The 16,494-nt window shown below is 38.8% G+C and overlaps 1 protein-coding gene and 1 long non-coding RNA gene across 2 annotated transcripts in view; one reads left to right on the top strand and one right to left on the bottom strand.

The window, feature by feature from the left end:
* Positions 1-16,494, bottom strand: part of LOC105499950 (uncharacterized) — a 186,778-nt gene that overhangs the window by 16,295 nt on the left and 153,989 nt on the right. The gene's annotated exons all lie outside the window — the stretch shown is intronic.
* On the top strand, positions 7,674-10,706 carry LOC139356577 (salivary acidic proline-rich phosphoprotein 1/2-like). Its single transcript, XM_071070694.1, has 4 exons — positions 7,674-7,820; positions 8,752-8,787; positions 9,147-9,466; positions 10,621-10,706. The coding sequence occupies exons 1-3, from the start codon at positions 7,757-7,759 to the stop codon at positions 9,446-9,448; spliced, it is 402 nt and encodes a 133-aa protein (XP_070926795.1). The 5' UTR covers positions 7,674-7,756; the 3' UTR covers positions 9,449-9,466; positions 10,621-10,706.

The raw sequence follows: 16,494 nt of genomic DNA, 5'->3' as shown, positions 1-16,494 counted from the left end.
CAGGAACCCAAAGTTCTAGTTTCTTTTGCTTCATAGATAATTCAAATCTGATCAAATGCAATATGTCAATCTTGTTTGGATGCTCATTTAAGTAAGCCTTCAATTGTTCAATAAAACTGAAAAAGACATGTTTCATACAATCAGGAAAACTTGAGTATAGACTAGGTTTAGCTAAAAAATATTGAGTGAAAATTTAAGTTAAATTCAAACTCTTTATGTACCTTATAAACTTGAGTTTCTATCCATGTCTATTAACTAATAGACACAAAATATTTTCTTTTTTCTTCTTTTTTTTTTTGAGATGCAGTCTCATTCTGTCACCCAGGCTGGAATGCAGTGGTGCAATCTCGGCTCACTGCAACCTCTACCTCCCTGGTTCAAGCAATTCTTCTGCCTCAGCCTCCCAAGTAGCTGTGATTACAGGCGGACACCACCACATCTGGCTAATTTTTGTATTTTTAGTAGCGACAGGGTTTCACCATGTTGACCAGGCTGGTCTCTAACTCCTGACCTCAAGTGATCCACCAGCCTTGGCATCCCAAAGTATTGGGATTAGAGGTGTGAACCACCAACCTCCCACGCCCGTTTTAAAGTGTTTCTTATCATATAGAGACATTTGTTTTGGTAGTTCTAAACATGGTTAACTGGTAGACTTCAAACTGTGTACTTTTGTTATATAAAACTGTATTTGTTAGCCTATTAGCATATAAAAAGCTATTTGTCACTTAAAATTGTTTCTAGGATTGCAAAGATAGGTTGAGTTTATTCAGTAACCTTTGAAAAATAGCCATCTGATTGTAAACTCACGGTCATGTTCTCTTTACTGCAGCCAGTAAGAAAAGACTGCAGACTCTTCTGTTAGAATTAGAAACACAGGTAATAGCAGCCTGTCTTTTAAAGTAACTTGAATACACTTAAAAAGAAAGAAAGTAAGCACATGGGTCATTTGATGAAGCTGTTTGCAACTGTAATATTTGCCCTTTAATCCTAAGGGTATTGGAATGCACAGTGCGTTGAACACATGTACTTATTTCTGCCCTTTTCCCATGTCCCTAAACAACTGTAATAAAGAAGCACCCATCCACGTGGAGGATTAAAGAGGAAATGACAGTAAACAACAAATACAACAAAACTGTGAACCTGGGATGACACACTGAAAATCTGTGAATCAGAAAAAGCCAAAACCAGACATGAAGAGAGTACAGTGTTGCAAACAATTTACACAGGAACACCTGGAAAATTGGTGCTTTTGGAACAGTGCATTTCCCTATCCAGAAACTTATATGTATTCAGATTATAGTGTATAATCTTCATCAAAGTTTGATCTTTCTTCTTCAATTGAATCCTATGCATTTTATTATTTGGATATATGTATTTTAAATTATTCTGATGAGTAAGGTTATCCTATCATTCTCTGTCTCTCTCTTTCTCTCTCTCTTTCCCTCTCTTCATAGAATTTCTGAACTCTGCTTATATCTATAAATTATGTGACTTTGGGAACAATACTCAATCATATTAAAAATTTAATTCCCTCCTCAGAAGGGTAAACATCATGCAAAAATAATTGAGAGGCTATTGTAAGTACAAAAAAAGCTAAGGCCTCTAAAATATCACCATGCTAGGTACAAATGAATGATGAATACATCTTTAGTTATATAACCATCCATGTATAGAAATGCAATATACAATTCATATAATAATACAATCACGTAAGAAAACTTGTTTATTCTACGTTGTTTGGGGACAGTGATGTATTCAATTATTTTTAAAAACAAATTTTACACCTCTACCTCACAGCATAGGCTTCCTCATAGCATGTGATGGTTTCTTTAGAGAACCAGCTGGAATTGCAAGACATTTTTATGATCTAAACGCAAAAGACACAAAGCGTCACTTCTGACATATTCTCTTGGTCACGGCAGTAACAAAGTTCCACCCAAGTGGAAGGGGGGTGAAATCACACCTCACCCCTTCCAGAGACGATGTAAGGTCCCATTGTAAGAAGATAATATAAGATGAAAAAGACTTTTGTGACCATCTTTGGAAAATACAATGTGCCACACATCCCAATTTTCAAGATGTTACTTAAGCAAAAATGTGCACTTTGAAATCAACCAAATATGGTAGTAATTTATGGTTTTTTTTTTTTGTTATTTGTTTTGCTTTGTATTTTTGAGTCGTAATCTCGCTCTGTCTCCAAGGCTGGAGTGCAGTGGCGGGATCTCGGCTCACTGCAAGCTCCGCCTCCCGGGCTCAAGCCATTCTCCTGCCTCAGCCTCAGGAGGGGGGGGGGGGGGGGGACTACAGGCGCCGCCACCACGCCCGGCTGTTTTTGTATTTTTAGTAGAGATGGGGTTTCACCGTGTTAGCCAGGATGGTCTCGATCTCCTGACCTCGTTATCCACCCGCCTCGGCCTCCCAAAGTGCTGGGATTACAGGCGTGAGCCACCGCACCGGACCAATTTATGGTTCTTAAGCAGGAGGGGCAAAAGCTTTCTTCTAAGATAAAACATACATGTTTACCTAAACAAAGTGAGTCATTTATTAATCACTTTAACACAATCCCTCTTTTAAAAATAGTAGCTTACTTGTTTGTACATTTTAATAAAAATGTGAGACAGATGTATGTTCCTTTGTATCTTCTAAAGGAGGTTGTGATTGTATTTCTCTATGAACTCAGAGAAGGAGCAATTGAAAATTTTAGAATTCCCCCTGGCATTGCTAAGGCAGACACTTGACTTTAGGCTGGTTAGCACTCCTTTTCAGCCCCAACCACTGAGGAAGTAATGAGGGGGAAGAAAATAAAATATCATTTAGGTAAACAGATAAGGCTGGTCCTTGGAAATGCTGCCTGCCTGAAAAAACACAGCTACCAGAAAAGCAGAACAACTTGGGGAAAAACAGACTGCAGAAGCTCCCTGCACAAAAAATCACAGCTAGGGTGCGCCTGCCCAGATAAGCCACAGAGAATCAGGCAAGGTAGCAAAGTCTGGCATAGAAGCCCTATGTACACAGTGGGCTCCGTGGCACTTGCAGAGGGAGCAAGGGGGCTTACTTAAAACAAACACACAATTATACAAACAAAAAGCTGCACTTTGTGCTTGCCTAGAGACATATCCACAACTACATACATAACTACACACATACATACATAAGACATATCCACAACTACATACACAACTACATACATACCTAAGAATTGTGCAGGCAATTTTATAGATAAGAAAAATAGCTACTGAGATGACAGCAGTTTTCTATAAAAACTCTTGGATTCAACTGTAAAACTGGCAATCCACTTTGACTCCCCTCTCCACTGCAGAGAGCTTTCTTCTTTGGTGTATTAAACTTTTGCTCCAGCCTCAACCTTTGTGTCCACACTCCTTAATTTTCTTGGTCCTGAGACCATGAGCTCGGATAACACCTTAGACAATGAGACCAGTGACCCTGACATGTTTCAGTAACACCAGCTCTGGGGCCAGGACACAGGAGACACTCTCAGATAGAAGACTGAAATTTGTGTAAGTGGTATACAAATTTATCCCTTTATAGACAAATCTCAGACCGGTCTCTCTCTCTAAAATCTCGTTAGATTTTAGAATCTAAAATCTAACATTTTAGATTCATTATGATTAGAATCAACGTTTGGTCCATTTAAAAGGGTTTGCACAAATTTTGCCAATGCTAACATGGCTCACCAGAAAAATGCATGTAGTGTATATTAAGAAAGCACATAGCACATCTACATTGACAGGGTTTTCATAATCCACCCCCAAAAAAGGAATTAATCGTATGAGTGTCTTTATATGAAGGCAAGAGGAAAATGGGTTACAGGAAGCCTATGTAAATGAGCTTATGATTTAAAACAAACATATTTACTCAGAAAAAAAAAATTTCTCACTTCACCTGTTAAAGTGTTAGGAAAGTTTAACTTTGATAATTTCCTAATACGAGAACATATGTTTCTTCTGTGAGCCTCATTCCTTCTCGCACTGTAGTAACGAAATGAATAAATGAATAGCAAGTAAGTAGTGGAGCACAGAAAGCTCTGAGAACTGACTGCCTTCTATTCAACTTACTACATTTATGAGAACTTCGATATGTACCTAAGTCATGTCATCTATAAAATTAAGGTAATACTAACAATCGTAACTCCCTAATAAAATGGTTTTGATGATTAAATGGAATATAGTAAATGCTTAACCAAAGTTTTCTATTATAACCAATTTGGTTAGAAGTGGTGGAAAGAACAGAAATACGCTAAATTGGCTGGGCACGGTGGCTCATGCCTGGTAATCCCAGCATTTTGGAAGGTCGAGGGGGGTAGATCACCTGAGGTCAGAAGTTCAAGACCAGCCTGGGCAACATGGTAAAACCCTGTCTCTACTAAAAGTACAAAAAGTTAGTTGGGCGGGGTGGTGGGTGCCTGTAATCCCAGCTGCTTGGGAGACTGAGGCAGGGGAAATGCTTTAGCCCAGGAGGCAGAGGTTGCAGTGAGCTGAGATCGCATCACTGCACCCCAGCCTGGGTGACAGAGCAAGATACCATCTCAAAAATAAATAAATATGTATGCTAAATTAATTGTGATATATAATATATACTTATGGATCAACATCAAATTAAAAAAAATAGAAGACCACCATAATAATGTCAATAACATTTTTAGACAAGTCAAAGCAAGCTGAAATCTCAGAGACTATTATGTTTATTTGCTAACTGTATTATTAGATTGCTTAGTTGGTGCAATTAATACAATAATTCTTCTAATTTGCAACACTGCCAGACACCAGTGACTCAATGCAACTCACTGACTCTCAGAGAAGTTTATCCCCTCTGCCAATGTTTATCTTTCTTGGCAAATCATCTTTAGTGCTCCAAGCAAACTAGAGGATGGTGAAGCTGAAGAAGATTCTACTTTCTGTTCCATGCAGAGAGCTTCCTGGTATTCAAAAAAGAGTGAGCCATGTGGGTGTGAAAGAGCTGAGGGGTGAAATTTGGATCTTATCATAAGTGCAGAAGGAAAACCAGGGGATTTGAAGCACAAATGTGATATGACCTAATTTCTACTTTTAAATGATCACTCTGATTGTTGTGAGGAGACTGATATGGGATGAGCTGGGGGAAGAATGTTACCAAGACCAGCTGGAGGCTGTTAAAGTCCTCCAGGAGAGAGCATCATGGTTGAACAATCACCTTCTAGGAAAGGTCATGCGAGTGGTCATATTTGGGATGTATTTTGAAGGCGGAAGCAATTAGATCAGCTAATGATGGAGGGAGTGAGTTTTGAACCACTAGGTAAATACCTGTCAGTAACTGAGAAAATGTTGGGATGTGTTATGAGAGATGAATCCTAAAATTTCATATGTTGAAGACTGACCCTTCAGGGCCTCAGAATGTGAACATCCATAGTAGAAGGCAAGTGTGGTGCTGAGGGCTGCCACTCACCTCTAGGCGCCCAAGCTCCTGCAGCAGTCCTGCTTTTCCCTTTCACCCACCCACCCTCACTCACAGACAGTGTCCCTTTCAGCTTTTCCATTACCTCTGTTTTTGATTTGTCTGGTGAGAGCATAGCTGATATTTATGCTTTCCGGATACACTAGCCTCTTGCTGATTGCTGAAATTGGAGAAGTTTAGGGAACAGGCCTGAGCTGAGTGACCTTTAGGAGCATTTCCTGTTCTTTTCCTGTACTCTGCTGCCAAGAAGAAACCTGTCTTGCACTAGGCCTGCAGATTTCTCAGTTGCCCACATCATCAGGCAGTATCTGCCTGGCACTCCTCTTTGTTCCTTTTCTCTGACCTTCATTTTTGACATGATGGTTGACCTGGCGTCACCTAGGCAAGACTGCTCACTTCCACCTCCTATGGAAAACAGTATCTGGTGAAACCAGAGACAATAATCTCCCTAACACACTGGGAGCTGCTGGGCTCAAGCAACTACTCTATGCTTAAGATGCAATTCATAAAGCCCAACTAGAACTGATCCACTTCCCACAGGGCCAGAGAAGAATTGACAATTAAGAAGGCATTCCCCCTCAAATCGGTCTATATTTATTCCAGGGAAAATAACAATCTGTCTGGGTCCCTTACAAGAACAATGTTGTATGTAGCAAAATCTAATCTACTAGGAAGGCTTCTTGTATTATTATCTGCAACTCTTCAGAAGGGCCAGACCAGACCCTCGTATGCACAGCACAGGATCCACTCATGCACACCTGGCTAGGGGCTTGTCTTTATGATTTTCTGTCACATGGCCTCTCAGCCATGCCTCCAATGAAGCTATCTTCAAATAAAGACTAGCCATGCACAAAAAGTGAAAAATTACACAAGGCCTACACAAGGTCTGAATTGGAAAGTGCAGCTGGTGATACTGACTAGTATATTTTATGAATTGATGAACACGGAATTTCTAGATATCCCGGAGCAATCAGCAGCTGAGGAGAGAGCTACCAAATCAAGACCCTGACAGGGCTTTTTGGAAACTTAATTTTTTATTGTCAAATTATACAGAAAAAAAATGAAAGTAAAGGTAGTGAGGAGTACCATACACCATCACTTAGAAGAATAAGTAACGGACATTTGTGTGGGGAGAAAAAAAAGATACAGGAAGAAAAGTAAACATGGCAAGGTAGATTCAGAATACAAGATATAGACAAATAAGTGTGAGAAAGAAAGAGTATTAGAATATTATAGATAAATATCCTCTGTGTGAGAGAACACTCTGATGAAACACGTGATACAATTACTGAGTAAAAAACAGAAGACCAATCAATCCAAGGTGGATAACATTACAAATTATCTTAGTTGAATGTATAATTGTGGCGATTTAATTATCAGTGATGACAATTATAATATTTATTAGAAGAAATAAAGTAGAGGATGAATTATATAGAATATTCTGGAGAAAGTAGAGGTCTTAGCTATATGACATCGTCTGGCTCACTTAGGGAACCATATATTCAGTTTGTTCAGGTCTAGAAATCCCTTGGTGGTTTCTGTGTTCAGTTTTGTTTTAATAAACCATAAAGATATTTTTAAAATACAAATTTATTAGCTTGCCTGTGTTGTACAGCACCAGGGCTTGCCTGAGTGTAGTGAGATCCACAGAGTTTGGACAGTTCCTGTAGCCTGAGCAGGCTATGGGGTAACTTTCTCACATCTATGTGTGCCCAGGAGTGTGCTGTCCTCACACATCTCACAGATAAGCAAGACCATCTCTATTACATGAAAAATTTAGCTAAATGTGGAAATATCCACACACACACACACATTACGAGAGATGGAAATAGGCTACAAAAAGAGTCAGAGATATTGACCATCTTCACTGTTAGCTGTAGGATAGCTGCCCACCACCCCGACACACCGACACAAACACACATACACAGAAACAGAAAGCACAGTGGAAATCAGAATAGCAGTCTTTCCAAACAGATTGAAAACCAAATGATGTCGAAAGTTCAATTCTGACACTGTGCTGATTGCTTGGACACAGTTCTGTCAAAACATTTATCCAAGTCATAGTTGTACCTTTTAGATATTAGATACAAACAACGTCCTACCCAACCCTTCCTGCTGGGCTAGAGTCCCAAAGAAATGAGGGATACACTTGACCTGCAGTAAGCAAAGCAGAACCCAGTCTCTGAGGTGATGAGGCCCACCCAGTAGGGAGCTCAAATGCGCCATTGTTCTGCTTGTCTTTATAAAGGGAGCTGACACGTTCTCCCAGCACAAAGTTGGGAGTGACTCCAGAGCCTCCTGCAAGATGCTTCTGATTCTGCTGTCAGTGGCCCTGCTGGCCTTCAGCTCAGTTCAGAGCTCAAGTGAAGGTAAGACCAGTTGGGGGAAGAGATTGTGACTCTGATTGGGGTTTACGGGCAAACGCTATAGAGGGGGAAAGTGGAGGGAAGAGAGGAGGATGAGAAAACAGATGGGACTGCAGAGTTCTCATGCCAAGGATCAGAAGACCTGTTGTGCCTTCGTTCCTCATCAAGGCCTCATAGTTTATTGATTGCACAAATAGAACCCGATAAAGAATTTGTACCAGGGAAGTGAGAGAGTGAGATTTGCATTTATAGAGACATGGGACTGCTGTGAAGGACGTGGAGAATGCAAGACAGAGTCAGGGAAGTGCAGCTGTGAAGATCCTGTACTGATCCCGGTAGACAGGGATGATGCTGGCCTTGCTGTACAGTGGCTGAGCATCATGAAGGAGATAAACACATGTCAGAGCTACTGCCAAGACAGAGAAATGGGTAAAACACTTGTCTCTGTCTACACAGAGATAGACAATAACCAGAGTGAAACACTGTCATTTTCTTCTCTCCTGCATGTAGTATTTCAAGGTGCTGGGAGTGGCATGCTTCAGATTGTATCCAAGTGGTTATTTCTGGTGGCTCCTGTTGAGAAAGCTTGCAAACATAAGCAACATATTTACAGATGAAAGAGGGCAGAAGAATCCCCAAATATGTCATTGAAATACTCAGAGCAGTTTAACTAAATAAGCACTAAGGCTTGAGGAATCATAACAGGACCAACAGGGGCCCTTCTCTGTTGAGTTCCTGGTTGATGCTCAGTGTAGTAACAACCCTGCTTCCCCTTACATCTTCCTCCACTTCCAGTAGCATCAGACAGTGACTGATGACGTCACAAACGGACATGCACAGGGTGTTATCAGAGGTCCCTTTTCCTCGTAGGACACTATGAGCCCCGAAAGATGCACAAAGTAACTTTTCCCATCATCCTCTACTTCTTTTCTAGATGTCAGCCAGGAAGACGTTCCCTCCATAATATCAGGTAAATTCCAATAAATTCTCAGTAAATTTTGTCTCCATTTTTTCCTGAAGAATTGATCAATTCTCAAGTGTCTTCTTATTAACATTTTCTTCTCAGGAATTAACTAATGTCAGTGCCCCAGAGATATAAGTAGTTTTCTCCCAACCTTGATTCTGGGGACCATGAACAAAGAAATTTGATTTTTCATCACCCTTATGTGGATGAAGAGGAGTTCTAATCAGGAAGCCTTGGGAATCGGGGAGGTTGGGAGTTGAGACGCAGGTCAGGGAGAGAAGGGCTCTGTGGTGAAGACAGAGAGGTATGAACACAGGAGGGTTTTCCAGCTCTGAGCTCAGCTCTTCTTGTTTCAACTCACACAGATGAGGAAGACTCTGACCAGTTCATAGATGAGGCGCATCAGGGACCACCTTTGGGAGGACAGCTATCTAAACACCCTGCTGGTGATGGAAACAAGGATGATGGCCCTCAGCATAAACCACCCCATCACGGAGGCCACCACCACCGTCCTCCACCTCCTACAGGAGAGCCACAAAACACACAGAAACCAGGAGGCCATCACCATCATCGTCCCTCACCTCCTCCTGGAAAGCCCGAGAGAACACCTCCACCTTCCCAAGGGAGCCACCCATCAAGACCTCCAAAGGAGCAGTCTCCCCAGTAATCTAGGATTCAACGACAGGTATGATTCCAGTTTATTATCCATCGAAGGCTCCAACTGCTACAGCTCTCCAACTTCATTGTGCCAATGAGTTCACTGAAAAGCTGTTATGATTGCCTTGTCCTGGAACACATTTCTAAAAATTGTTATTCAGATATTCTTGTATATTGTATCAAGATCCTGTGTTTTACAGAAGCTCTTGAAGGCAATTCTGATTTTGGAAATCACTATCTTCAAATTGCATGTCTTAAATAAGGTTGATGATGAGGGTGGTGTAGAACCATGTTCTCCTTTTGGCTTTCTGTTTTCTTTCCTCAAACTCAAAAACTCCCATTTAAAGTTTTCACCTGGACATGCTTTGCTCAGTCCTGCCTCACATCAGGCTTTCATGTCCAGTATTCCCACTAAATGGTCCTTGAACTTTCAGCTGTTAAATGGTATCTCATTTTTAAAATACTTACATTTAAAGTCATACATGCATAAGCTAACAAAAACTAATCTCAGTGAACAAAAAGGTACAGAGCTAAATAGTAAGAGCGTAACTCATCTTTCTTCCCTTCTATCCTTCTCAAAACCCCCATCTTTCACTCTTTGGAATCTCTTTTTGGAAATATTTATTGCTACATAAATATATATAATGTTTTTATTACAACCACTTATACCATACTCTATATTCAGATTTGTGTCTTATTCATAGGAAAAATTGATTGTTTAGAAAACATTCACATGAGTTCATTTAGATCTCTTCAGTGTTTGTTGGTTACTTTGTTTTTACAATTTTATACTATTCTATTGTTTGGTGGTTCCAAAATCTATTTAACCAATCCCTGTCACTGGACATTGAGGCTGGTTTCACATTCTCACTATTACAGGATATGTTGCAGTGCCTATCTTTGTAAAAATAGCCCTTACATAACCAACAGCAACAAAGCGTGAACAACATAACAATACTTGTTTCTCTTTCTCATCTAAGCAACAGTTTAAATCACATTACCTGCAATGGCTTAAAGAGTGAACAAAGAAAATCTTACTAAGGAGAAGGGGGCTGTAGAAGGGATAGAGGGCAAGACTAAGGACTTGCATCTCCCTCACTGCAGTACACCAGTGAGGGATTAGACATTTCCTGCCAGGTCAAGTGTTGTCTATAATCTTCCTTGTTTGTTTGTCTTTTTCAGGAAGTGAATAAGAAGAAAACAGTGTTTCAAACGCCATGACACACCTGGTCATGCTCTAACTTCAGTATACCAATAAAACAATCAGCTTGCAATTTCTGATGGTAGTGTCTGTTTCTGAGTGTTTGGGACTCTGGAATCTGAGAGCCATGTTCACATTGTACGAACATCCAGGACCCCTTCTCCTTTATGTTTCCAGCAAGCTTCTCCCCTCCTTATCCTTAAGTCATCTGCCTGGGGAAGGAGTTCCACTGTTTTCCTTCTCTGTCTTCTATAGCTCGAATTTAAATTGTACAATTATTTTCAGGTCATTTCCTGATATCCAATAAGCTTATGAATGTAAGAAAAACAATATCAGTGAAAGAAAGTCCCAGAAACTGAGAGAAATTTTAACAAGTTCAAAAGTAACCAATTTTGTTTTCTAGGGAAATGAGTATGGTTCTATGCCTCTATTCCCCAGAAGCCATTAGACCTATTTTCCCCTATTTTATCTTTGATCAGTTCTTTCCCTGCCTATGAGTTTTACTATTCTTAAGAAAACCTAAATGGATTTCATCAGAGGCAGCATGACTTGAATAAGCAAAGAATTTGGAATCTCTCAGATTGTAGTTTAACAACTCTCTCTTGCTAACTCTGGACTCATAGGAAGCTACTTACATCTCAGAGCCTAAGTTTCCTCTTCTAAATTTTTGAATAATCAAAATGACTCCCCTAAAGGATGAAGACTAAGCAGATCACATACATGGAAAACTAGTGGATATCGTCATGTCTGCTTCCCACTAATGATTTTAGGAAAGAACAGTGGGCATGAAATTGTGAGGAATTAAATGCTCCCAAGTCAAAAATCTTAAGATTTCTTTGTCAAAAAATTTAAGTGCAATAGTCTCTGACATTGGTTTTCTCTAGGCTTTCAAACAAAATAGGAACACATTGCGTATTCATATTTTTTTTAGCATTTTCTTTCTTATCAGGCTATTTGTAAAATTCTAATTAGTTCTTTTTTTAAAAAAATAGTATCTCCTTATGGAAATTTAATTATGACAATTAGAAATGTAGACTTTTGAAATCTAAGAGATTTCTAACATGTTAGTTAATACAGCAAATTATTGCCTGCATAATGTCATTTTTTTCTGTGTACCACCCAAATTAAAATATCTAGAATGAAAAAACAGAGAAGCAATCTAATTTATAACAGACAGAAAGTCTAGTTCTTAAGCGAAAATAAAAGATACATACATCTTATAATTTCATTTTAAAAACAGAAAACAATAAAAACTTCAGAAATGAGAGGGAGAAATCAATCACAGATGTATAAAATTTTGAAAAAAATCAGAAAACATGATGTAAAACTTCTGATATAAAAATTTCAATGACATTAATATTGCGTTAACATAAGTTATCAAATATGACTCAAGAAGTTTCAGAAAAATTGAATGTAAAATAACCTAAGAAAAATGAATGATGTTGAGAGGAGACTCTCTGCAAGCAACTGTCACTGTCATCTCCAATGTCAATGAACACAGAAAATTCTTATGTTGAATTTGTTAAGCATAGGAACAGATATCTCTAGTTTAAGTTTTTTGAAATTATAACAAAGGCTAAAAACATTCAGAATTCATTCTGTGAGGCTCATTCATGAAAACAAGTAGACCTGCAAAGGAAAAATACTCAGAAGTAAATAAACAAGTCAATCTGTGCAGAAAATAATCCACCATGTTGAAAGAGAATGGTAAAGATGGCTCAATATTAGAAAATTGCTACTGTCTCAACTGATAGCTTAAGTGCTTTCACTAAGAAGTTCAAAAACAATCAGAACAGAATGATCTCACCACAAAAGCCACCAACTTGACCAACCACATGTAGTTTGAGCCCGGTTCTCTCCTATTATCCTAGGTGAAGCCTCCTTGCCTCTATCTTTTCCATTCCTACTTGATTTTTCATCTCATTGCCTAATCAAGGATTTTGATTCTGCACATGATCCTTTTGTCTCCTGAATCTTACCTGTATGCTCCATGGGATTATTTCAAGCAGCACAAACTTGCTGAAACAGCTCTCATTTTTACTAAGGTCTCCCTAAGGCTCTTAATTCTTCCTTACTATGACATTATTTGTCTGCCTTCCTTATTGCAAAGTTCTTGAAACATGTACCTATAGTATTTCCTCCCTTCACTCACCTCCAATTTTTCTTCCACATTCATTATAGAGGCTTTCATACTTTGCACTCCAATTTTGTGATGGTCATCTTTGACCTTTATTCCAGTCAGTTTAGGAATCTGTTTTCAATCTTGCATCTCTTTTGACCTCTGAGCAATGTAACACTATTGAACATATCCTTCTTTTTGTAACACTTTATCAACATCTCCAGGGATGTCTCAATGTCTCCTATGGTTTCTTCTACCTCTGCTGCCTCCCTCCTGCAGCTACAAGTTTATTGTCTTTCAAAACTGTTTCATCTTGGTAAATAGCATCTATAATCATCTATGTGATTTTGCCAACTGCAAGTCATTCTTGACTCTTCTTCATCACATTACATCAGGTTAAATAGACTATGCTACTGTTTTAAAGTTCAACCTTCAAGTATGTTTCTACTGCAGCAATTTTTTAGCACCATCATCACTATGTGCCCATCTAAGCAAGCCTCATTTCTACCTTACTCCAAATTGCAAATCTATTTTTTCTCAACAGTTCCCCACTGTAACTATTTAATAATCGTATTACACATGTATCTTTTTTAGTGCATTTACCCCTCTTTTACATTGTAAGAACAAAACCCTAATTTTGAGTGTGGTCAAGTTCATTAGGGTAGAGCTACCATTCTCTGAACTTATTGACTGCTCTATACCTAATTGATCCAGCTATAGCCACACTGGTCTTCTTTGTTGTCATCTCCTCCTCCTCCTTCTCCTCCTCCTTCTTCCTCTCTTCTTCCTTCTTCTTCCTCTCCTCCTCCTTCTTCTTCCTCTCCTCCTCCTTCTTCTTCTTCCTCTCCCCCTCCTCCTTCTTCCTCTCCTCCTCCTTCTTCTTCTCCCTCTCCTCCTTCTCCTCTGCCTCCTCCTCCTTCTTTTTTCTTCCTCTTCTTTCTTCTTCCTCTTCCTCCTACTTCTTCTTTTTTATTTCTCCTTCTCCTCCATCTCCTTCTTTTTCTTTCTTGAAAACATATGCTTAAATTTGCCTTCAAATTTTTAAAAAAAATTTTTTTAAGACAGAGTCTTACTCTGTCACCCAGGCTGGAGTGCAGTGGCAAGATCTTGGCTCACTACAACCTCCACCTCCCAGGTTCAAGTGATTCTCCTGCCTCAGCCTAAGTAGCTGGGATTACAGGTATGCACCACCACGCCTGGCTAATTTTTGTAATTTTAGTTGAGACGGGGTTTCACCATGTTGGTCAGGCTGGTCTCGAACTCCTGACCTCGTGATCCACCCTCCTTGGCCTCCCAAAGTGCTGGGCTTACAGGTGTGAGCCACTGTGCCCGGCCACCCTCCATTATTTTTAAACTTTATTTTTATAAATATATGTGGTTCAAAGGTAATTTTGTTGTATGCATAGATTGCATAATGGTTAAATCATGGCCTTAGAGTTTCCATAATAAGAATAACAAACATTGCATTTACTAATTAATGTCTAACTCTTAATTCCCTCCCACCCACTCACTCTTCCAAGGCTTCAGTGTCTATAATTCTACCCTCTATATCTATATAAACACATTTTAGCACCTACTTATTAGTGACAACATGTTATACTTGACTTTCTGTATCTGGTCTTTTTCACATAGCACATTATCCGTCACGTCCAGTTCCATTCGTATTGCTGCAAAAGGAATGATTTCTTTCTTTCTTTCTTTTTTGCAGAGTAGTATTGCATTGTGTATATATCACAATTTCTTTACCTACAAACCCATTGATGGGTTTCCATTGTCTCCATACTTAAGATTTCCTAAGTATCCATTGATGGTTACTTAGGTTGATGCCATATCTTTGCTATTGTATTTCAGCAAACATAGAAGTGCAGATTTATTTTTCATATACTGATTTCATTTCCTCTGGGTAGATATCAGTAGTAAGATTGCTGGATTGAATGGTAGTTCAAGTTTTAGCTCTTTGAGAAATAATACTATTTGCCATAGAGTTTTTACTAATTTACATTCCAATCAGGGTGTATGGTGTATAAGAGCTCTCCTTTCTCCACATCCACGGGGTTTTATTACTAGGATTGGTACACGGAAACACATACTCCTTCAGTCTCTAGGCCAGGTTATAAGGGCAATCTGCAAGCAGCAGTCTGCATGACTTAGGTGAAAATGTGATCTGAACCTAGAGTCTATCTTGCTTTATAATGTGTGATTATTCAGAGATAGGGTATGTAAGACACTGTTTGTATTCCCGCACTGAACCCTGCAAATGTTAAACCTGGGTTTCTGGATAATCATTGGACCCTTTCAAAATGGAGAATATCCTTTAGTCCTGGGAAATGTATTGCATTGTTTCATTGATAATGTCTTTCTCAATTTCTGGTCAATTTGTTTAACTTAATTGCATCCTATTCTGTATGAGCATGGTGTCTATTCTTATCTCTCTAGATATATTAACTATCATCTCCTAAAGGTTTCCATTGCTTCTTGTCTCCGTTGTTTTTTTTTTTTTTTTTTTTTTTTTTTTTTTGCATTCCCTTTTTTTCTTTCTGTGATTCTCATTTGATGGAGACAGGCTTCAATTGTCTGGTGATCCTTTGATTTTGTTCATACTTAAGAGTAGACACTGAGACAGTCAGAAAGCTGTATGCAAATTGCAAGAGTTTTGAGGAGTCATGTGCTTTACAACAGGGTGATTGGATACCCAGATAGGTACTTGGTGAAGACCTCCAGATGCTGCCTCTGACCCCAGGCTGATTCTTTGGAATTATCCACCTGTTTCCTGACTTTGAAGCATCATACTCACTGCTGGCACTTTGGAGTTGGTCTGGATAAGAATTAGGGTCTCATTTTATTAGAGAAAGCTGGATTTTGCAAGTAACTATCTAACTGTTAAGTAGCAGAGTTAGAATGAGAATGCACGGTGTTTCATTACCATGTCTGCACAACACTCCAAGGAAGTAATTACTCAAAGGCACAAATGCAGAACAACCTCAAAGTCAACTTGTATCATTTTTATTTTGTCACTTAAACTATTGCATATACATACAATAAGGTATAAGTACATATAATATTATCTAAAGTTACAGAAACTCACACATACCTTTTACACAAGTCTAGAATAAACAATATTATCATATCATGGATAACTGTCTCCACCCACCCCTCAAACAATGTTGAGAGGAGTAACATTACCTGTCCTGTCTATAGGAGGAAGGCTTGGGTCTCTGAGTGAAGACCATGTCCTAATGAAATAAAATTAATGTCACATTGTAATAAAATTGACATAGGAATAAAAATTACTCCCACTGAATAAGATGGTTCAGAAGATTAAATGGCATTAGCAAGGCTTAATAATTTTTTATTATAATTAGTCATGGCTACAATAGGCTCATAAAATATGAAAACACAAAAATATTTGTAAAATACATTTTTATGAAGACAAAACATAGTATTAAAATATATGGTCCAGTATCATAATAGTGTAACCACAATTATTAGATAAATCTATGCAAAGTTAATCCTCAGAGAGAATGATTTTTAATTGCTAATTGTATCATGAGAACGCTTAGTTGATTCAATGGACAGAAGGATTCTCCCAGCTCATCTGAACTCCTCTCACACCACAGGGACTCAATGCCATACACATGATATCAGCAGGAGTTAATCCATGCTGTGAAATTTCTTTTTTCCTGGTTATCCACATTTGAGTTTCCCAAACTAGTGCATAGTGAAGTTGAAGAATGTT

This window comes from Macaca nemestrina, chromosome 10 (assembly GCF_043159975.1).
Source record: "Macaca nemestrina isolate mMacNem1 chromosome 10, mMacNem.hap1, whole genome shotgun sequence".
Taxonomy (NCBI): Eukaryota; Metazoa; Chordata; class Mammalia; order Primates; family Cercopithecidae; genus Macaca; species Macaca nemestrina.
The sequence above is the reverse complement of the archived record's forward strand: the minus strand, read 5'-3'. Positions and strand labels throughout refer to the sequence as shown.